The 24,580-nt window shown below is 42.1% G+C and overlaps 1 protein-coding gene across 1 annotated transcript in view; it reads left to right on the top strand.

The window, feature by feature from the left end:
- DDX11 (DEAD/H-box helicase 11) overlaps positions 1-24,580 on the top strand; it is a 1,280,855-nt gene that overhangs the window by 754,424 nt on the left and 501,851 nt on the right. The window contains exon 16 of the mRNA XM_044087617.1: positions 18,822-18,942. Coding sequence (XP_043943552.1) covers positions 18,822-18,942 — 121 coding nt within the window. The remainder of the gene's footprint in view (positions 1-18,821; positions 18,943-24,580) is intronic.

Below are 24,580 nucleotides of genomic sequence, written 5' to 3'. Positions count from 1 at the left end.
GGGGTGTTGAATTTTCTTTCTGTGAATAAGTGTTTCACCAACACTAAGATACAGTTGATTTGTAGTCTCTTAGAGATTATTCTAGAGAACAACATTGTTATGTTCCAGGAGCAATTATTTTTGCAGAAAGTTGGAGTGGCCATGGGCACTGCATGTGCAAATAGCTACGCCAACTTGGCTTTGGTCAGCTGGGAAGAGCAAAATGTGTTGTCAAATAATAATCCATTCTTTGGACAAATACTTTGGTACGTCCGTTTTGTGGATGACGTGTTTATGCTGTGGAGAGGCTCTGGTATTGATTTGGCACAGTTTTTGGAATATTTGCATTCAACTACTGATTTTTTAAGGTTCACATACCATAGTTCCAACACTGACATCAGTTTCCTTGATGTGCAGGTTAGTAAATCTGTTTTAAATAGTCTTTGCAGTAATATTTATTTTAAACCCACTAGAAAAAATATTCTTTTGTACAAATCTAGTATGACTGCATAGCAGAGATGAAGATGCAGTAGTTGCCCTATCTAATTTAAAAACAGAATTTTCAGACATTGAACAGACTATCTGTAATGCCTGGAAGCTGAGAAGCACTAGATGTAAACCTTATTTTAATGCTGGTGATGCTGTTGACAATACAAGATATACTAACAGAACTAGTAATGATTTTAGAGTGGTGTTTCAGTTTTCCAGTAACATCAATCAATACTTAGATGTAGTCAAAAAGCATTGGTATTTGCTACAAGAAGTGCCTGGATTGGTAGACAAGGTCGGACATTCTCCTATTTTTAGTTTTAGAAATAATAAATCCCTTAAACAACATCTATGTCATGGTGAATTATCTAGAACTATTATTAGATCCAATCGGCATGGTACTTTTCCATGCAGGAATTTTAGTGCTTGTCAATTTATATATAGTAAAAATAAATATGTACATCCTAATAGGAAATTTTCTTTGTACACTAATCAATACACTGATTGCAGATCTACAGATGTGGTCTATTATTGTTTTTGTGTACAATGTCCTGCTTTTTATGTAGGAAAAACAAATAGAATGTTTAAAGATCGTATTTTAGACCACCTAAGAGATATTAGTAATAATAAACCATCAAATGCTCTAGCCAGTCATGTTATGTCCAATGGCCGTTCTCATTCCTTTAAGTTCTTTGTTCTACAACATATTCATAGAAACCCCAGAGGTGGTGACATTGAGAATATCACAGAGGGACATGAACAGAAGTGGATTTTGAAACTTAATGCTGAAAAGTATCCTGGTTTGAATGCTACTACTTCCTTGGTCCCCTTTTTAAAGGCTAGACATCTCAAGCATTAAGATTAGCTAAGTTCTTTCAAAATTAGTCTATGTATTTAACTAGCTTTTAGTTTCCAAGTATTCTATTTAACTTTTTCCTGCCTAGTATTTTTCCATGTTTTATAATGATTTTATAAGTTTTTAAGTGCTTTCTCATGTATATTATTTGATTCCTTCTTGTACAATGTTTTTAAGCAATGCTTTTTTTAGTTTGAGCATGAGGCTTAATTGTTTTTCACTGCTACTTAATCATTGTGTGATTTTTATTGATTAATTGGCATTTTAGAATCTCTATTTAAACCTGTGCATGTTTTACTGTCGTGTCTGATGAAGCAACTTCAGTTGTGAAAGCGCTTACCACTTTGTACTTTGCTGTGATTAAATGTTTTGCTGTGTGTTATCTTGGTGCATTTTTTTACTTTTTACCTTTCATTTGGATTTATTTTTGCACCAAGGTTTTACCCAACACAATTTCTTTGGTTTTCTGTCTGAGGTTGGTGGGCAGTAAAACTTCTAACTTGGAGTAGCTGATAAGGTCCTTTTTGCAGACTCAGATACAATTAGGCTTTATCCTTTCAGAGCCGAGTCTGGTTCCCGGACCTTCAGCTCTGTCCATCTGTCTTTCTTCCTCAGCCCCCTCAGATCCATGGCTGCTTCATCAGCCTCTGAGTTGGATCCAATGGCTTGGCCATCTTCTGTCTCATTAACTTGGACTACTTCACCTCACACCTGTGGTGCTGAGGCTGGGGTTTGTGTTACAGTCAGTGGTCCCTGATTCGAGTTCCTCTTTCCCACATTGAGCTTTGGCTTTTGACAGCTCTGCTCCAGTTCAAACATCTGGGCTTAGGCGTAGCTCCCATGGACTCTGGTGTGTCACTGGTATCTTTGGGTACTGGATTATTGTACAAAGCATTCTAAAGGGATGGGTTGGATTTTCCCCAGCCAGTGTTCCATCCCCTTTCTCATCTGGGCCTGTGACCAGTCATCAGTCTGCTCCTGGACAGCCTGCCTCGGTTGGTGTCTATTCTGATCCCTTAGCAGAGCTCTCCTGACTCCTCTCCCGCTCCTTTGGCATCACCGGAGCAGGAGGTTTCAGGGAAGCGAAGTTGTAAGAGGAAACACCTTGACTCTTCAGAGGAGCCTCTCATGGAGGATACTGACCTTGAGGAACAAGAGGGGGTCCCCTAAGTCTCCACAGGATAACGTGTCATTTGGCTATTTCTTGGAGCTGCTTCACTAATACAGAGGCTGGACCACTTTTTCAGGAAGTTGCAGCTGTCTTCTCAGGACTCTCTTTTAGTGGATTCCTTCTGATGCCACGGGTAATCATAATGGGTGCTGTTCGCAGGACATGGGCAGTCCCCAGAATCAGAGTTTCTGCAAGGCTTTCTCCAGCAGGTGTTTTCAGCAACCTTGAAGGGTTGCCCAACTGTCCTACTCTGAAGGCAGTAGGGAGTCACTTGGCTCTTCACCCAGAATCTTTGGAGACCATCATCTCGGACACATGGGTGTTGAGTATTATTGTGCAAGCATTATAATACTGAAGTATCTGAAAAACACTGGAAACATGAACCACATAACATCAAGAAAATGATGAAGTCTACATCACATGGGATCATGAAAAGAAGACCAAAGTAGCATGGATCATTGAAATTGCTACACCCAGTGACTACAGTGTCTTGCGTACAAAGAGACAAAGTCATAAACTATCAGGATTTGCAATCTAAAACTAGAGCAATATGGAAGAAAGTTGCCCAGACAGTTCCAGTAGTAGTAGGAGCAACAGGTCTTATAAAAAAGAATCTACAGTCGTATTTAGATATATTACTGATAGATGTAATTCCATACAAATTGCAGAAGGAGCCATTACTGAGCACACTGCGGGTGCTGCGAAGAGTACTTCTAGCTAACATCAAAGATTGAAACAATACTAATTTCATGAACTTTAATCATACTTTGACTTGGGAATGGGGTCCATTCCCCTCATGCTATTAAAAACCAAAAGACTTGGAGAAATTAAAAAAAAGTGTTGAGTGATATCAAGAGGCTAGTCTGTTCCCTTTTTAGAGATTCCAAAGTTTGGTCTTAAATGTCTTCCAGATATTCCACCCCATCAAAGACTGGAAGCAATGTTAGCGATTCACAGGCTGCTCACAAACCGAGTAATCCAAGAGGTTGCCACCAAACCAACGAGGATCCGTGGTGTATTCAGTGTTATTTTGGTATCAAAGAAGAACAAGACTCTCAGGCCCATTCTGGATTTAAACAAACTGAATCCTTTCTTGAAACAGCCCAAATTTTGGATGGTTACTGTTGAATCTATTTTACCTCTACTGAGAAATGATGATTGGATGTGCTTGATAGACCTCAAGAATGCTTACCATCATATGAATATAGAGAGAAGCTCCAGGAGGTTTCCATGCTTCCAGCTGAGGGCTAATCACTGCCAGTTCAGTACCCTGCCATTTGGTCTCACCACAGCCATGCGGTTGTTCACCAAGTGCATGACAGTGGTGGCCGCCTGACTTTGACTGCATTGGTTCCAGGTTTTCCCTTACCTGTACAATTGGCTCCTTACTACCCGCACAAGAGCATTATTGTTCATGGCCAGGGATACTTACTCCAGCTGTGCGACCACTTAGACACTACCTAAAGTCAAGCCTATAGCCTGTTCAGATTGTGATGATGTGAGGTATTGTCAGTTCTGCCAGTAGAAGTAGAGCAGTGGATGTGTAACATATGTCAGCACAGCTAGCTGGAATTTAGTAAATAATTATGTCATTTGTATATCAAACTGATTTATACAGGTGTTGTGTTGAAAATGTATTTGTAAAGTTGCTTGTGTTAAAAATGTACCAACAGCGGGTCCGACTGTATTGTAACTGATTAAATGTATATGATTTCACAGAGGATACTGGAAGTGAAGAGGTTACTCTCAACCCACCTGACTTTGGAAAATATTCTGAAATTAAATTACTGGGCCTAGGCCATAAAGATGTTCTCTCACATTGTTGAATGAAGCAAGAGGCGCAATGTCTGTAAGAAGTATAGTTTTAGTCTCTGTAGGAAGAGCAGAAGTGTTAAAATTGTTTTGCAGCTTCCAGATGCTGCAATAAACTTTAGCAAAGCTCAGGATATGTATTGCGACATGAATGTGCTAAATCCTGGCAGCTTCTAGCAATGGGGTAGCATGGGAACCAGCAGTCTGATGACCAGATATATGTAACCTAGGATAAAAATGATGTTTTAATACCAAATGAGAGAGAAGTCTCAGAGCACTCTGTTTTTGGAATCTGACAAAGAAGGACTTCTCACCTGCTTCATCCTGCCTTGCTCTAGTAAGTGAACCATGGAATAGTAATTGTTTAGATCAGTCAGGAAAATATAGTAAGATTAGTTAAGTACTGTTTTTCCTGCATCTATGTGAATCTATTCATTTGTGTTAGTTTAATATTTCCTGTGAGTAAAACTCTGGTGTTTAATGTAAATATATATTACATACTTTCATGTTTTTTATTATTTATTATTAAATATATTTAAACTTTACATTGTGGCTGGTCCTTTAAAGAATATTTTAACCTTTGCGAGTAGTTTTATCTGTTTGATGACTCTGTGACCAATCCTGAAAGCCTTACTGCATGGGTCAAAACACTACCATTTGTATTAATATTAATTTCACTCAGTATATTTGGGTACCCTTGCAAAAGCCTCAGAATAGCTGGCTTTGGAGTGTCTGTTGGCAGTAACTACCTTTTAGTCTGGGCAGTAGGGGGCATAGCTAGTAAATCTGTGCCATCCTTTCCCAGGTGTGTGTGTGTGTGTGTGTGTGTGTGTGTGTGTGTGTGTGTGTGTGTGTGTGTGTGTGTGTGTGTGTGTGTGTGTGTGCAAATCAAATCTCCAAGAGTGTCTGTGTTAGCTGCTTGGAGCAGGGGCATGACCCACTGGTTTCACAGAGAGAGTTGCATCTGGAAGTACTGTAGTTATCTATTTTTGTTCTAAGTGAACGTCCTTGTCTAGTGTCAGTGGTGAGGATTCAGATTCCTTGATTACTGGCCCAGAGCAGGGACGTCACACAGATATTATAATTCATAGATTTCCACTTGAAAATCCTCTAAAGATAGCTAAGAAAACAGAATTGCAGCAGATAGTAAAGACAACAACAAGGCGTTCTATAGTTATGTAAAGAATCTTGACGGCAATGCCCAGATTTGCTCTGAGCTACTGCACAATGGTACCTCCTATACTGAGCCAACAGATATTGCCAGTGTACTGGCCGACAGATTCAGTGCCAACTTTACCCCTCTCCCCCCCAAAGGACCAATCCCAATACCAGTAGATTGCCAGGCACCCAGTATTACTGCTGAACAGGTTAAAACAGCACTGTCCAAGGCCAAGAATAGGACGTGACTATATCCCTTGCTGTGTACTACATGAACTACAGAGTGAACTGGCACTTCACCAGTGTGCCCTGTTCAGTCACAGCCTCACCTCAGGCTTTGTCCCTACCAAATGGCGCACTGCTACAGCCATCCCTCTCCACAAAGGAGGAGCAACTACAGATCCTGGGAACTATCGCCCCATTAGCCTGACGAGTCTGCTATGCAAAGCTATGGAACGCATCATCATGGACCTAATAAACAAGGATGTAGGGAATCTCCAAACTCTGTGTCCCACACAGTTTGGGTTTGTGAAGGGTAGATCATGCCTGCTCAACTTGGTTGACTTCTTTGAGTTGGTCACAAGAGCTGTGGATGAAGGCAAGGTGGTTCATACAGCTTACACTGATCTGGCCAAGGCTTTTGATACCATTCCCCACTCAGGAATCATAGAAAAACTCACTAAGCTAGGCATCAACCCCTATATGACTAGGTGGGTTGCATACTGGCTCACAGATAGAACCAGAGTGTGGAAGTAGCTGACTCCAAGTCAGACTGCCCACTAGTTATGAATGGAGACCCACAAGGTTCAGTCCTGGGTCCTCTCCTGTTTGGTATCTACTTTTCTGACGTCCAGGCCAACACGAAGGAAATCTGGCTGAAAAAGTTCACAAACGATTGCAAGTTGAGAGCTATTATTAACTCCCAAAGTGATGTTGACATCCTACAGAATGGCCTTACTGAGACGAGCGACTGTGTCAGAACCATGGCCTTAAGCTCAACACCAAAAAATGTGTCATCATCCCCTTTGGGAAAAACCCAGTTCCCATGAATTACCACATTGATGGAAGTCCACTGAACACAGAAGACGTTATGAGAGATCTGAGAACACAGGTTGTCAGCAACCTCTCTTTTGATCACCACATTGCCGCTGTGGTCAGAAAGTCCTTCTATGTGGCACATCTCATTACTGAGGGCTTTGCTTCCAGGAAGAAAGAGGTCATTGTCTCCCTCTACTCTTCCCTCATTAGGCCATCATCGAGTACAATGCCCCATTTGGCATGTACCTCACTAAACACCTGCGACAACTGGAGAGGCTGTAAAAGTACCTCACAAAGAGGATTCTAGGCCTTAAACACTTGTCCTATATGGAGAGACTCAAAAAACTTCAACTATTCTCTGTCTCATATTGCCTACTTAGAGGCGATCTCTGCTTGACTTACAAAGCTATGCCTGACCCAGCTCTGTTAGAAATGCTACATCTAAAGAAACCCCAATCCCTCCGCACCACACACTCCAGAGACCTCAACCTCATTACCACAATCAACAGATTGTACTGGAGAGACAGGTTCATAACCCAGAGACTGCCCATGCTATGGAATAGACTTCCCATATATGTCAAGCAAAGCACCTCGCTGACCCTCCTCAAGAGAAATCTTGATGAGTGGATGGGAAATAGAAAATTCACCCCGGGGATAACTCCAGTGGCTCTACTCGACAGAGGCACTGGGAACTAAGGTCGGGTGGCACAATGCCAGGGTAATCCTATGACTAGGCTTGTAAAGGCCCCAGGGCCATTATTCTAGTAGACACCTATGAACTTATGAATACAGTCAGTCAAATTGCTAGGCTTCCAAATTCCAGAGTGATCAGTCTTATAACTGGGCCTTACCAGTATTTGCACTCTCAAAACATCCAGCTCATGCAGTTTTGAAACTCTTAGGTCATATGCAGCATTCATAGGATTGATTCCTCTAGCTAGATATCATATGAGGGCTTTTCACTTGTCTTTCTTTACTCACCCAGTGTATTTTCCAATACAGTTGACAAAGATGTGTCACAAGCAAATTTGTTGGTGTTTGCTCTCCTTTAGTGACCAACGGGAGACAGTTTATTTATCCAACTCCCTCAGCCACAGTCACCACAGATGCCTACCTTCTTGGGTGGGGAGCATTTCAAAGGGAGGACGGATCAAGGGTCCTCGTTTTCTGTGGAGGCTGTCACCCACATCAGTGTCCTGTAGATGAGCACTGTCCTCCTTGCGTTGCAGGCTTTTCAAGTCGCCCTTCCCAGACGTGACTGCATTACAGACGGACAGTATGTCCATTGCCTAGTATCTTAACAAGCAAGCGGAACACATTTGTTTCCTCTGTTGGGAGGCAATGAGGGTTTGGCAATGTGCAATTTCTTATCAGTGGTTTCTGGTTGCAGTGCACATCCTGGGGAAATCCAACATTCTCGCTGACAGCTTCAGCAGGAACAGTCTGTTTCTCCATGAATGGTCTCTAAATTAGAGAGTTGCAGCTTGGATTTTTCAGTGTTGCAGTACTCCATGTTGCAATATATTCATCTCCCCAACATCAGGTGCAGCAGCTATTATGGCTTAGCTCCCCCCCCCAGGACAGTCACCCAGGGAGGCTGTGATGTTTGCTTTGCCCCTGGGACTTCACTGTCCGTTTCCACTGGTTAACTGCAGTTCTGAAGAAGTTTCTGTCAATTGAATTGGAGCAAAAGGGCGTAACTGGCATTAAAGTTTATCTGGTTTTATCCTTCCTTTGTGTCATTTCATGGATTTGTGTTCAGTGTTAAATAACAAACTTATTTTTGTCATGATTTTAAAAAGACCAAATTGGTGCTTCAACAGATGGTTCTTGGAAACTCTTATGAAGCAGGAAAGAAGAAAAAGTAGGTAGAGAAACCCTGTCCTCTTTCTCATTGTCCAGAATGAAGTGTTAACTGACATGAATCAGTTTTCTCAGTTAAGACTGAACTTAACAACAGCACCTGTCACATCTGTTGAAGCCCTTTGCTGTGGCAATCCCATTGGTCTCCTTCACCATCTTCCTTAGAGAGGATATTTAGCTTCCACATCACCATTTGTCTGATGACTGAAGACCTTTAAGAATTCATACAAGTCTCCACTAAAACTCTTTGACAAGTCATTGAGTCACGTGGTCAACAAATATAGATGAACCGTCAGTGCAGTCATTTGATAAAGGATCTTTGTCCTGTTCTGTCAAGGGTTATTTTGTCATTTGAGGAGTTGCTAATTAAATCAGAAATCGCTTTGACAGATGATCTCATCAGCTGACTTTTGGATCACTTGAAGCACTTCGGTTAGTTTTCTGATTAATTTCTGGATTGTGAGATACACTGACCTCCAGAGCTCTTCACATAAAGGCTGCCAGATGGAATTTCTATGTTTGCATTGATGAAAGGATTCCAGTCCTCTAAGTTCTTTAGAGAGAAGAGAACATGGAAAGAATAGTAGAGGTGTCTTCTCAAATCTCTGCCTTGTCTTGGATGGAGTACTACCCACTGATAAGATCTGTGATGACCTGTTTGGTGTTCAGGTCATTTGGTGAATTTTTTTTTTTGCTGTATAGCCCAGTAGTTTGCCTGAGAGTCCCAAACGACGCTCAGTTCCCTGGTAAGCGTTTGATAGTATGGAGCTGGCTAGCTTGTTAGTCCTGGGGAGTGGCCTATTCTCTTCTTCTTCCTCTGGGAGTACCACTCCTTTGGCAGCAAGTCCAGGTTCGGCAGTTGTTGTCTCCTGATGGGAAGCATACCTCTGCATGCCAGATTCCCCTACGTTACATAGTGCAAAAGCAGAACTGACAGCACAGACTCAGCAAGCTCAGACTCCATGGCCACTCACTTTCATCCTCCCCAGCCAGATCCTACAGACCTGCTAACCGAACTCTGGTTTACCTACATTATAATCCAAACTTTCTCCCTCTATTCCACAGAGCTGGCTGTTTGGGGAGGTCTTGATGTCATTCAAGAAGTAGACTTTTGGGTTACATTGAGATTACAGAACTTCAGATCATGGAAATCCTTCTTATGATCTTTGCATTAAAAGGGGCATTCAAATTTATGTTGATGGTAGCCAGTGGGTGTTTTCAGTATTAATCAAGGCACACAGAAAGCACCTTCTGTCTAAATGTTTTTTTGCTTTGCTAAGTACCTCATACCTATATCTGCCTTGTTTCTGATAAAGTAAGATAGGTAGGATATACCAAAGCACTTTTCTATCTGCTTTCCAACTGTGAGACCATGAGGTCCAGTCACTGAAGTTAAAATATATTCTCAACCTTCATTCTTTCATGCCCACAGGACCCACAAACCAATGGCTCCATTATCTGTACCCATTCAACCCAATCATTTCTATCATGAGAGAGAGCCAGTTTCACTTCCATGCCAGTTAAAAGCCTATGACCCTTGCTTGCCCTGTCTGGAATACAGCAGCTTGTTTGGATTGTTGTCTGTGGAGGTAAGAATCAGGTATTAAGGAGTGGTCCAGTGTTTGACTCATGTGGTTTCCTATGTATTCTGACCCAATTCCATCCCTCTGTGAGCTGAGGTGGTACAGAATGCTGTTGCCATGGATAAGCTACTTGCACGTTCTCACACAGGTACAAGTTTCTTGGTGTCTCCACAGCACTGTGACCCTAATTACTTGTAACCCCCAGTGCCTCTGCACTCCTCTAGATCCCAGTTGTGCTTCAGTCATATTACCTCTCCCTCCTCCCCAGAACGAATGTCCACGCAGTGTCTACTTATGCCCATACATCCTGCAATGGTCCTTCCAGCACCTGGATCCACTAATTAAAACCAAGGCTGACTGGGTCACAGTAAGGTTTTATCCACAAGAACTATGGCCCTTCAGACACCATTTCTGAAGTCTGAATTAGAAACTTCCATATAGCTTACTATTCCTGTCATCTCCTTAAATAGGCAGAGGTAGTGTTGAACTCTATGAGTTTGAACAGATCTGACATAAGGTGGCAAGTCTGTTTTCCAACTTTATGGCTGCATCTTGCATGTTTTTGACATAACAGATGTGCAAGTCTTATCTTCTGTCCCTGCTGTTGCACTGAAGAAGTAAGGTTAAGAGACCCAAGTTTTCTTGGCAATCTCCAGCAAAAACAGGTTCTTAGTACCCCTTCATAAGCTGTCATTTCTTGTTTTCAAGAGATGAAAATAAAACTGGTGTAGCTTGAAGAATAAACTTTTGTAGTTAGCACGAACTGTACCATTCAAAAAAGGATCAGTCTTCTGATAGACAAATGTCAAGAGCATTTTCAGAAATGGCCGTTATCTCATTAGAAGCAGTAGCACTCTGGACATTTGCAACTGGAAGGCCAGGCCAGGAAGGAGGTTCCTTCTGTACCTAGACAAATGATGCAACCCTGTCTAATGCCAGCCAGTTTCTGTGCAGTTTGCCTAAGCACTCTGTTTTGCCATAGACAAAAAGTGCTCTGAGGAAATTTTCTCCATATACCTTCACACAGAGTTATAATGTATGTGTGTGTATGGCTCCTCCAAGTGTACCTGCAGGGCCACATACTGGAGCTCATGGGTATCCTTCCTAACTGCCTGATCATTTTACCTTTCACCTGCCAATAGCTGCAGCATCTCTGTCTCCAGGTTGTCCTTTTTCCTTATAAAGATACATTTGAACAAGTGATGGAAGATCCCACTCAGCTGGGTTTACTACCATTTTCTTTCTGGATATCTGCAACCTGTTCTGGATATGAAAGGCCAAGCCATTGTGTAATATGTAATATGTAAAAGTTCATAGGAAATAACTGATGTTAAGTTGTCTATCTCGCCTTCATTCTTGCTGGATGGGTTCGGAGCCGACCTCGGCTCCAACTCGGCCACTCTAAAAGCTCGAGAGTTGGTTCCACCGGCTCGAGGCTCCCCTTATATCCCACAATGCTAGGCGAGAGTTACCTCAGATCTCGTTTGCCGCTACAGCTTCGAGGTTGGTTGTTTCTACCGGTTCCTGGTGAGTACTATTTTTCTGGTAAAAATTAGTCTTTAAAACCCCTTTAAGTTAATATTCTTACTTAGTTAGTGTAGGTTAGATAACTTTATTCCCTACCCTAAATATTTCCATTTCTTTCCCCAAGAACCTTTGGTTCTTCCATTGGGCCTTTAGGCCTTCCCTTCCCTAGTGGAGTGTGTGTTTTTTGTAGTCATTCTAGTTTATTGTAGTTTTTAAATTCTAGTATTACTACTAATTTTATTGTGTTTTCCTGACAGGGTATAACTTGTGTGTTTGTGTGCGTGTTTGTGTACACCTGTCAGTCAAAAATGTCTAAAGAAGCAAAGGTCTCCGGATTCAAGAAGTGTGATGCGTGCTGTCAGAAAATGTCTCTGACAGACGCTCACACTTCTTGTGTCTATTGTCTGGGGCCTTTGCACCTGCAGGACTCCTGTGCTGTGTGCCATGGCTTCAGCCCCAGGGTCCTGCAGGAAAGAAAAAATAAATTAATTCTTAGAGGCTTACTGAAGCCAGAGGATTCCCTGTCTGTTTCAACAGGGAAGCCCTCTAAGGCATCGAGGTCTTCGGCTCCCGCTTCTGAGCCGAGACCTCAGGTTGCTCAACCTTTGCCTTTATCGGCTCGGGCTGGAGCCGATAAGTCTCAGTCCACAGTCTCTGTGGCTCCCTCGGCTCGGAGCCGAGGTTGTGAATTCCGTGTCGGCTCCGACCAGACCTTCGGAGCCGACAACCAGGAAGAGGTCCAGGTCACCATCTCTTGGCTCCGTTCATTCGGCTCCAGGATCTCCCCTGCTGTCTGAACGGAGCCAAAGGTCTCACTCCTCTAGGTCATCGAGGCTGTCGGATCATGACCTTCAGAGGGTAGTGAGTCGACTACTTAAGTCCGAGGCACTAGCCCAGATGCTTCAGAGCCCGACTCATCAGTCGATGCCTGCCCCGGTCCATCAACATTTTCCTCCTTCGACTCTCTTGACTTCGAGCCGGGTCGTGTCGGAACCGAGACTGTGGTTACGCCGGAGCCGATACAATTGTCTTCGGCTCCGTCGGCTCCGTTTTCTTCTTTGGAAGAATCTCGGCGCCGGACTTCCCTCGTCGGCTCCGAGGGTGAGTGGCATCGGACCCTTGTCCGACCCCCTCTCCCTCTCGGGGCTTGGCGCTGGTGAGTTCGGCTCCGACATCGGCCTCGGAGCCATCACTGTCGGTGCCGAGGGGTTCTTAGCTCCTCGGGCGGGGACCTCTGGCTCTGCCTGACAGGGGTGCATTCGAGGTCATGCGGAGTGTGTTAGAGCCTGGCTCTACTCCACAGTCGGCTCCGTCCGCCCCTCCCTCTATGCTGCCTCAGAGTAAGTCGACTCACTCCCTCATCCCGGACCGCAGAGAGCCAGCTCCTCAGGAACCCCCTGTGGGGATTTCATCCTCTTCCGAGGCCTCTCCTGATTTGGCAGAAGAGCCCCCTCGGAAGAGGAAGTGTAAGAGGAAACACATTGACTCACCTGAGTCCATCACGTCAGACACAGATTTGGATGATTCTGAGGGTTCCCCCCGTTCCCCTTCTGAAGATGTCTCATTTGCAGACATTCTGGAGATCCTGAAACAGAGGGAAATTGGCCAGCCCTCAACCCTTCGGAGGACGAATCTGTGTATCTTGAGGCGTTTGGCTCTCGTCCTTCCACCTCCTGGGTGTCCCTCCCTTGACCCCCTCATGCAGGTGGTTGCTAAGAAGGCTTGGACGGCTCCTGATTCAGTGGACCCCACTCCCAGGAGACCCTCTAAGTTCATCACAGCTCCAGCAGACAAGCAATTTTAACAAAAGGAGTTTCTGTGGATGCTATGGTGGTAGCTGCTGCCACAAAGAAGGAACTGGCTGATCCTTCAGTACCTGTCCATCCACCTAACAAGGAATCTAGGTCCATGGATAGGTACGGGAAGCGGATGTTCTCCTCAGCGACATTTACCATGCGTTCGCTGAACTACCTGTGCCATTTCACTCGTCTTCAAAGGGATTTGATCAAGGAAGCGAGTGAAATGTTAAAGGATCCTACAGCTGCGGGTTTCCAAGACAAGATGAACACGCAGCTGGCTACCCTTAATTCCATATCCAACTCCTCCATGCGCCTCCTTTCTTACGCAGCTGATGGAGCGAGCAGAGCCGCAGGGACAGGTGTGGCCTTACGTAGGCACGCCTGGATGTGGCTATGCAATTTTGCGGACCCTTTCAAGACGTCTTTCACGAACTCCCCTTTTGATGGATCATCTCTTTGGTCCTCAAGTGAAAGAAACCCTGACTAGGTGCGAGACTGATGGCAAGACCCTTTCTGCCGCCGGAGTCCGTTTTCGACTCCTTCCAGGCCTTACCCCAAAGGCCAGAAGGGTGGAAAGATGTGGTTCCGTAAACAATCTCAAGGGACTTCGCCTGACGACAGAGTCGTTTCCTACCAAAGGCAGAGGTGGGAATAACAATGGTAGACGCCGCCCTAGGGGCAGGGGGTCCGCAGAACCAGGGCAATCGGGAAGCCTTCCTGACAAGCCCTTTCAGCATCCCTGAGGTGTTGCCCGACTGCCCTTCTTCGGAGGCAGTCGGGGAAGATTGTCACTGTACCCAGAAGCCTGGCTATCCCTGACTCAAGACAAATGGGTACAGTCCATCATTTCGAAGGCTATTCTATCCCCTTTCTTCGCTTTCCAAATCAGTCAAAAATCCCTTCCAGATGTTCCACCCGCTCAAAGGGATCTAGCAGCTTTGGAAATTTCAAAACTGCTTGCAAAAGAGCAATTCAGCCAGTGCCAGCAGGCCAACAAGGATCCGGAATCTACTCAAGGTTCTTTTTAGTTCCAAAGAAAACGGGACTGGAGACCGATATTGGATCTCAGTGTCTTGAACAAATCAGTCAAGGAAACAAGATTTGGATGGTCACGCTGCAATCCATCCTTCCCCTTTTGGGCAAAGGAAACTGGATGTGCTCTATAGACCTTCGGGATGCGTACTATCACATAAAAATGAACAGACGCTCCAGAAGATTCCTCCGCTTCAGGCTGGGAACCAGTCATTTTCAGTTCAGGGCCCTGCCCTTTGGTCTCACCACTGCCCCGGTGTTTACCAAATGCATGGCAGTGGTAGCTTCTCACCTGAGACGACAAGGATTCCAGGTGTTTTCCATATTTGGACGACTGGCTCCTCACAGCTCCCACCAAGCATCTCCTTCTGATGGCCAGAGATTATACTTTTCGCGTTTGTCAAAAACTGGGTATTTCAATAAATTGCGAAAAGTCTGTTTTGTCGCCTTGTCGTACTATTACCTACATAGGCGCAAATCTAGATACTATAAACATGTCTGCAAGGCTAACACACCAAAGGATATCAGACATTCACAAATTGGTATCACTCCTTCTCAACAACAACAGAATCAAAGCCAGGTTAGTTCTAAAGGTGTTGGGAATCATGGCAGCGCCATACCTCTCCTTCCATTAGCCAGATACCACATGCGGATCCTTCAGTGGATGCTTTTACTCAATGGTCATACCAGGAACTTCCAATGTCTCACACCATTGTGATCACGCAGGCGTGCAAAAGCATCTCATGTGGTGGATGTCTTCCCCAGCTCCTGTCGGGAAGACCCTTTGTTCCACCTCCTCCGGTTGCTACACTGACAACGGATGCCTCCCTGATCGGGTGGGGGGGGGGTATTATCAGGGCAGGACAGTCCAGGGCACATGGCAACCAAACGAATGCCACTTGCACATAAATGTTCTGGAGATGAGAGCAGTGCTTTTAGCGTTGCAAGCCCTTCAAGACTCTCTTCCCTTGGGAACAATTGCAATCCAGACAGACAATATGTCTGTAGTGTGGTACATCAACAAACAAGGCGGAACCAGATCATACCCCCTGTGTCGAGAAGCACTCAGACTGTGGCAATGGGCGATTTCTTCTCAGCGTTTTCTGATAGCAACGCACATCCCCGGGAAGTCCAATCACATTGCGGACAAGTTGAGCAGAGCTATTCTCATGCCTCACGAGTGGTCTCTGAAAGACTCTGTAGTGAGAGAAATTTTTCTCAAGTGGGGTCAGCCTTGCTGCGATCTTTTGCTACTCCCCAAAACAGCAAGTGCAGAGAATATTTCACTCTATTCCCTTTACCAGGCCAACCCAGCAGAGACGCTCTAGTCCAAGTTTGGCCCGGGACTTCTGTATGCATTCCTCCTTTCCCACTGATCTCTCAAGTAATTCAGAAAGCTATCGCTCAGAAGGCATCCTTGATCCTCATTGCTCCTTATTGGCCTCGACAAGTGTGGTTCCCCTTTCTACATCGTTTTCTCTTGAGCGACCGTGGAATCTGGACCTAGTTCCAGATCTTTTGATCCATCAGTCGGGTCAGTTTCATCGCTCCTCCCTCTCTGAACCTCACTGCTTGGTTCCTCCAGTTCCAACCGTAGCCAGGCTTCCTCAATTATCTCACTCTGTCAGAGATATATTGATAGCTTCCCATAAATCTTCCACTCGAAAGATTTATTTGAGTAAGTGGAAACGCTTCTCATATTGGGCACAAGGAAAGGACATAGATCCTTTCACCGCTTCCATCCAACTAGTCCTTGATTTTCTAGCTGAACTCTTCCATGCAGGTTCATCTCCATCTACACTTAAGGTTCAATTGGCAGCTATTTCTAACTTTCATGTGGGTATTTCTGAATCTGCCCTAATGTCCCACAAACTTTGCAAAGCCTTTTTGAAAGGAGTTTTTCTTCTCAGACCTCCTATAAGAAATCCTCCTTCTCCTTGGGACCTAAATTTAGTTCTTGCTTCTTTGATTCTTTCCCCTTTCGAACCTGCAGCTTCCTGTTCCTTGAAATTGTTATCATGGAAAACTCTCTTTCTGGTAGCTATTACATCAGCTAGAAGAGTTTCAGAACTTCAAGCACTCAGTTGTCGTCCTCCTTATCTTTTGTTTCATAAGGACAGAGTATCCTTACGAACTAACCGGTCCTTTTTGCCTAAGGTGGTCTCGAGGTCAAATCTAAATCAAAGCATTGACCTCTCTGTCTTGTTGCCAGAGTATTCCAATAGGTCTGAACAAAAATTACACTGCCTGGATGTTCATCGTCAATTGAGGTACTACTTGGATAGAACAAAACAATTCAGAAAATCTGATCAGCTGTTTGTCTCCTATGCGGAAAGCAGAAAGGGACTTTCAGTTTCAAAGGTATCATTATCCAGATGGCTAACATCTTTGATTTCCCTGGTATATGAGATTAGGCAACAAAAATTACCTAATAAACCTAAAGCCCATTCTACCAGAGCTTTGGCTACTTCTTTAGCCTTCCAAGACAGACTGCCTATTGACACCATTTGTGCAGCGGCTACTTGGGCTACTCCTCACACATTTATTTCTCATTATAAGTTGGATTTAGCTTCTAGGCATAGAGCTAACTTTGGTTCCACTGTTCTCAGGAGTCTGTTCCGTTAGGCCACACGGGACAAGGTGCTAGGGACGAGGTACCATCCAGTAAGAATGAAGGCGAGATAGACAACTTAACATATAGAAGTTATGTTCTTACCATAACGTTCCATGTTAGTTGTCTTCTTCTCGCCTTCTTCTTGCGTCCCACCCTCCTTCCCCCTGGCCTGGACAGACCTAGAGGAGTTGTGATTGTGACCTCTCTTTCTACCACCTCTTTCTTAGACATATGCTATTTTGCATATTTCCTAGTTCAGGATGTAGGTCACCCTTCTTTCTTCCTGTTGTTAGAGGTGGACTTTGTTTTACAGTTATACTGTTACTATTATAAGCTGGGGTTAGCTTACAAACGAGATCTGAGGTAACTCTCGCCTAGCATTGTGGGATATAAGGGGAGCCTCGAGCGGTGGAACCAACTCTCGAGCTTTTAGAGTGGCCGGTCGGGCCGAGGTCGGCTCGAACCCATCCAGCAAGAAGAAGGCGAGAAGAAGACAACTAACATGGAACGTTATGGTAAGAACATAACTTCTATTTTTAAAACCTGTTTATTTGAAATAAGCTGATGTTTTTCATTCTCTCACAGGATACACTCACCTTCACTTGTGCTTCAGCCTGCTGATACGAGATTTTTCAAGTTGATTGTGGGCATTGAAACCTTTCAGTTTTTGGCATGGCTCTTAGATTTGTTTCCAGCATTGCACACATGTTGTTATTTATGTTTCTTTCATCCATATGTCATATTTTAACATTTGACCCCAAACCCTTGCTATAACCACTGTCCACATCCTTTTTCAGTGCCCCACAACAGTAAACACAGGTGATGGTGAAATGTTTATTATTCATAACTCAGAATTAGGGAGGAGTTGTAAGTCACTTGCAGTGTACTTGTAACACTACATGTTCTTGGCTTGTACATTCTTTAAACATAATTGGCAAATTCTGTCTGATTTCTTCATGTTTTGTAAGTTGATATCTTGGAGTGGCTTGAAAGATTTTATAACGAAGGTATGTTAAAATTGTATTCTACTGTTGACCTATATACCAAATTTTATTTTTCTGGTTATACTCATTTACTTTAATGGTGTTTGTGATGTATTCATCTAGGCTGTGCCTGGAATTGCTTTATCGTGATCAATGCACTACACTGGTAAACTTAAATAAATAACATGACTGCAAGCCCCATATCATGTTTCGCCATCTTTGTCAAGTCACCATTTGAGGTCAGTACATCTCACTCCTTCCCATCAACTGCTTGATCCCATTCTCTTGGCTGGCAATATAGCATGGTAGGCCAGCAAGGAGGAAACAAAATCTGTAGGCCTGTAGCCTTTCTTTGAGTTTTTTTTTCAATAACTTTTTTTCTAGAATTGCACTGAAAAAATGTGTGATACCTCTTCCTAGTGGAGTAGGTTTTTTCTGCTATTGGAGAATGGTTGTAGGTGGAAACTGATGAATCTTCACTAAAAGGAGTGCCATCTGTTGTGTTCTCGTCACTAAAAAGGCTGCCATCTGCTGTGGTGTTCAGACAGTAATGGGCCTGCAGGATGAGTTGTTATCAAAGTTTTGAGTGTCTTTAGGTTCTGAGATAACATCCTGTTGTCTGTGAAGTGCCCTTCCTCAGTTCCTTCATCAGGAACTAGTTATCTGGTTTGTTAGGTTTTGAGAATCCATTTTTACACACACACACAAAAAAGTTGATGACTGCCTTTCCTATCACACACAGACATCTCAGAATGTAAAAAAAAAATGTCTTTGGTCCTTTTGGTACTGCTGGCTTACTGTTGTATGTGTGTAACTGTGTGTTAATCAAACAATTTTCCCAAAACTGCTAATCAAACAATTTTTCCCAAACTATATGTTGTAACGAATTTTAATATATTTACCCTTTTCCTTTGCAGCTCTTTGGTTTTATGGAAAAATACAAAGGAACAGAAGTGAGCATTGCAAACAAGGAAAATCAGAAAGCAACAGGCTTTGATCGATTTTTGCAAACTCTTAATCAAAAGGGTACTGGAGAAGGTAGGCAGAAGACATGGCACATATAGGAATAATGGCAACTTGTCAACTTTATTTTTTTTAAGTCCTTTTTCATGCTGTGCCTTTTGAGCCTCGAGACTCTCTCATCTGGACTGGTGCCAGTTTATTCCATCTTAGCTAATGCACAGGACAGGCATGAGTCATCCAAGGCAACAGTCATCCAGGTAGGCATGAGTGTGGTTTGTGCCTCAAACTGTGCCCCTATTTCAACTTGTTCGGTGTGGGGAAGGATATAGTCTCTTCAGCCTGATAGCATGTCTTACCTCCCAGACTGGGTCCCTAAGAAAAGTGCTTTGTTATTATCAGCCACTAAACAACAGAAGGGATGTAGGATTTTTTATAAGTCTGTCAGCTTGTTACATTCCCAGCAAATATGTTCCCCAGTACTTCTGTCTTCCCCATCACACCTCCAACCTTTGCTATCTACATGAGGAGAAATCCTCTATAGTCTGCTTAAGGTATTATAATAATAATAATAATAATAACAGGAGCTGTCATTGAGTCTCACACCGACACAAATGTTCTCCGGGAGGGGTTGACACAGAGAAACAATTTGTGTCAGAGCCATGAGAAATGCATAATTGTATCCGTCAGGAAGTCAGCCACCTCAGGTAACTGTCATATTGATCACACACCCCTTAGGATTGACCCAGTAGTCAGGGTCTTGGGGACACACACAGGTTCATAGGTTGGTGCTAGGCTATCGGCCCTAGAGCCTATACAAGCCTAGCCATAACAATTCCATGGATATTTCTTCCCACAATATTTACTTTACTAATTAATTACTTTAGTAATCTAGCCTTTGATCACCACGTGTCTACAGTGGCGAGAAAATCATTCTGTGTTGGGCAACTTATAAACAAAGGTGTGGCATCTAAGTCCAAGGAAGTCATTGTTCCACTGTATTTGGCATTCATCAGACCTATCATTGAGTACAGTGCCCTTTTGGTATGTACCTAACCAAGCATATCCAACAACTGGAACATCCAAAGAATACAGGACATAAGTAATATGTCTTGTGCAAACCGCCTCAAGGCCCTATCCCTGTATTCTGTCTTCTGCAGGCTTTTGAGGGGAGATATATGCCTGTCATACAGGGCATAGTCAGACCCCACTCTGATGGACCTCCTACATATCCACAAAACAAACGGCACCAGAATTACCCATTCTAAAGACTTAAACCTTTTATGTGATATAAATAGGACCTGCTGGAGAGATAGGTATGTATCGCAGAGACTACCTCATCTATGGAACAGGCTCCCCATCCATGTGAAGCAGAGTTCCTCCCTAGCCCAATTCAAGTGCAACTTTGACAATTAGATGGGAAACCAGAAATTCATCCCTGGTTTAGCACCTGTGTCTTTAATGGACAAAGGTAACCTGTAAATGGTTCATCTCCCAGGCCCATGCTTACTCTTATCAAGGGTATCCGAACTTGTTAGAGGTTTGGGATGCATTGCTAGGCTTAAAAAGGTCCTTGTGGTCATTAGCCTAATAACCACCTATTTACTTGTGCAAACACTTCCATGCAAATCCATGTTGCCTTCTTCCCCTCCCAAGTAAATTACTTTGGCTTTTTATTACCACCCACAACCTGATTATATACCTGACCTGTATGTAACAACGTTCACTGATTCTTTTACTATCCATATCCATAATTAAGACCTTCCAGTGTTGCTCGGTTTTTGTATTATCTTTTGGTTAGTCTCTTCCCTCATATGCTTAGTTGCTATAACAGAATCCTTTTTAATCTATGAATGTAGTTCTTCATCTTATCAAGTCACATAAGCAAGTGTATTGCTGAACCAATGCAAGAATATTCGTTTTCCACTTGGCTTTTGTTTTATCTTCATTTGTTTTATTTTGCAAAAACCTGAAACTGTCTGAACATGTTCCATGACACCAGCATGTCCTTTTCTGTATTAATCAAGTACAAAATTATATCCATCCATCCACAAACCCTTTTCCCCATTTTTGCAGATGGGGTTGGGGTGTTTCATCAACACTGACAATCATCTAGAGTTGGTGTTCATGTCAGTGAGTGACTAGCCCTGCTACTGTTGTTCTGCCATACCACACACACACACACACACACACACACACACAATCATACCTATGGCTACTTTAGTGTTCTTAGTCCACTTATTGCATGTCTTTGGAATGTGGGAGGAAACCAATATCATCTGCAAATAAAGCTTCCTTTTCTTGACTATGATACCAGTTATATCCTTGAATTTTTTGGCTAATGGCTCTAAATGTAAAGCAAATAACAAAGAAGAGGACATCCCAGAGTGGATCCTCTGCTAAAACACAGCTTGTTAGAATGGAACCTCCCCACCTTAGTTCTTACCTCCAACCCTTCTTATGACTTCCTTAGAAACCCTATTACTTTGTCAGAGAACACAAATGCTACCAATGCCTTAATTATAATTTCCCAGATGAATGTACAGAATGCTTCCTGTGCATCAAGACCCACCAACAATAGCTGCATTTTCTTCCACTCTGCATCCCCTCTGCATCATCATTGTTCTGTTAAAGTTGCCAAGTGTTTGCCTGTCCTCCACAAAACCATCTTGATCCAAATTCATCAGTTTTGGGAACACTCTTGTGCTTTTTTACACACCTTTATTGAATTATCACTTGTGACATAGGCAAACTTACATTTGTATAAAAGTAATCAAACCATATTAACAAGTTCAATGTTGCATAAATTGTTCAGTCCCTGCCTTATGTTAGATCTCATTCTTCCTCCAAAACAGTTTTCTGCATGTATTGTTCCTACAATTTCTATTTTTTTTCCTGTTTAATTTATTCCTACCCTTTTCTAAAGATTCCACTTTCTGTTTTTTTATTTCTGTTACAATATTCTCTACATAAAGTATGGTTGGTTTAGACATTGGTTTCCATTTTCTAGTAATTGCTTTTTTGGCATCCACCAGAATTAAACTTAACAAGGCCTTAGAGTGTCTAGGCAATTCAGATCCTGTATCCCAGCTTAAAAATAATTTCCTTAAATATGCTCATTTGCTCGCCAGTATTTTTGACAGAGTACTCTGTAGGGAATTTTTAAAGTCTGCCAACTCATTACACTCTGAAAACCTATGCTCTCAGCCACTATTTTCTTACCCATTATACCCCCATTTGCCATCTACCTGACAAAACATTCTTTGGAGTCTACTTGGGTTATAAAAGTACCTATGCAAACACTTCCAGGCAAAAATCCTAAGTTTTCTAAACTTTGTTGCTTATTTGGAGACGTGCATATGTCCTCCCATTCATTCTTTGTAAATTGCCAATCTCTCTTCCAGTTCTTTTATGTCCTCTTCTGATTCCTACAGTTAGTTTGCAATATTTTATATGCCCTGCCAATTATCCTGTTTTAAGAGCAGTTTCTGTTCTAGATTCAACTGAAAACTCAACCTAGCCTTCCCATATCCCTTTCTCTCTGTCTACACTCTATCAGTATCTGGCCTGTAGTCCAGATGTTTCTTGGCTTTGTCCCATTCCATTACCTTTCTCTCTCTAGTTATTGTTTCCCAATACATTGGTTCCTTTGCCAGCTTTCTCGAGTAAATTCCAGTCCCCTCTTGCCTACTCTTTGTTTACCTAATTTTAGTCATCCTTATTGTCAATCTCCTTTCTCGGGGGCAGAGCCAAGTTGACTAAGTGAAGACAACAACTTTTTAGAGATCTGCAGAATAAGACTTAAATCAGGAAATAACTATTTTATTTAAAAAATAATACTACAGTCTTACTGAGAATAGTTTTGATCATTCAGCTATCGATTTTTGTGGAATTATATAAAACTTTCCCTGTCAATTTTACTCAGAGACTGAACTATTGAATGAAGATGAGCAATTCTAAGCATTCTCATACTGACATTTCTCAGAAGAAAGATATACAACTAGTGACTTCTGCTGCTCAAGAATTATCCTTGAAAATAGATGGCTTCCAGATGAATTTAGAAAATCTCAGAAATAACTATCTTAAACTGATGTTTTTAGAGAACTATTCCAGCAACAACAAACCAAAATATCTGACATGGAAAATGCCTTGAATTACATAGATGGGAAGCTAAAGGAAGAATCTCAAATGGAACTTTTACTAAAACAAAATACATGGCTTCTAAACAAAATAGATGACTTAGAAAATGGAGAAAGGAGATGTAACAAAAGGATTTTGGTTTTCTAGAAAAGAAAAACTGAAGGTGTGGATTTAATTTTGTTCTTAAATACTTGGATCCCAGAAATATTAAAGCTACAGGAGTGTCTTTCTTATGTTATTGAAAGAGCCCACAGAGCCATAGGTAAGCTATTCCTACTTCATCTTATGTTCCACCGAGATATGTAGTTGTAACATTTTTATCATATATTGATAAAAAACTAGTACTCAAAACTGCTTGGAGGAAAGCCTCTTTGAAATACAAATAGAATTCAATCAGATTTAATAATGACTACTTAACTAAAACTATGGACTTGAGGAAAAAGTTGCTGGCTACTTCTGAAAGCTCTTAAACAGAATGGTCTTAAAACACAGATAATTTTTCCAGCAAAAATTAAAATTAATTTGTCAAATGGAGTAAAAATCATTACTAGTTTACAGGAAGCTTCTATATTTGTCAAAAATAATAACCTTATTGCTATGCATGAAGACGTGGATTGTCGTCCCGTTCTCTGACGAGAGCCTTGGATTAAAATACATGGACTGATTACGTAGAAGAAGAAGAAACAAAAAAACTGATTCCAGTTCTACCAATACTAATAAAATTACAAAATCTTCAGATATAAAATAACTGTTACTTTTGAACACTTTCTTCTATTTTTAATACCTAGCTATCTTTTTTGTTTTTGATAATAATATCTAACAAGTTCTCAATATCTAATAAGGACAACAGTTAAAATCAAGAAAATGTCTAGATATATATCACTTAAACATAGCTTGTTGAGAATTTGCTCTCCTGCACCTCTTCTGAAGTCAAGATGGACATTACCATTTCTTTATGTTAATATGTTGTTTTCTTCACATATCTATTTTAGTTTAATAATGAATGTTTCTAGATTATAAGCGTGAATTATATCCCCTATTTACTTGAATATCTCACTACTTACATTATAATAGACTTTTAGGCACTTATTAGCTAGACTCACAAAAGCTCAACAAGACCCACCTACGATTTCACAAATTAAACATAATAATGAAATAATCACAAGTTATCAAGATATAGTATGTATCTTTGAAAATATATATGATAGACTATATGGAATGGACCACAAAAGAAGATAGATCAACAGTCTCATAACTCCTTCTTTAATGCTGTTAAATTCCCCAAATATTGGAAAGCAACACTGTGAAAATCAAGAATCCCCTCTAAAAACTGAAGAAATTATGGAAGCAATAAAGAGTCTCAAAAGTAACAAAGCACCAGGTCCTGACTGGTTTAATTCGAATTTTTATAAAAAGTTTTCCTTGAAACTTGTCCATATCCATCTTAGTCTTCAATTATATTTGTAAACATGGCTTTGCTGATTTATATCTTAACTCCAAAACCATCTTTATTCATAAACACAATACTGACAAATCTAATCCATCAAATTGTGGACCTGTTTCACTTAATGTAGAT

This window comes from Protopterus annectens, chromosome 11.part0 (genome assembly GCF_019279795.1).
Source record: "Protopterus annectens isolate FY-2018-M chromosome 11.part0, PAN1.0, whole genome shotgun sequence".
NCBI classification, from domain to species: Eukaryota; Metazoa; Chordata; order Ceratodontiformes; family Protopteridae; genus Protopterus; species Protopterus annectens.
The sequence above is the reverse complement of the archived record's forward strand: the minus strand, read 5'-3'. Positions and strand labels throughout refer to the sequence as shown.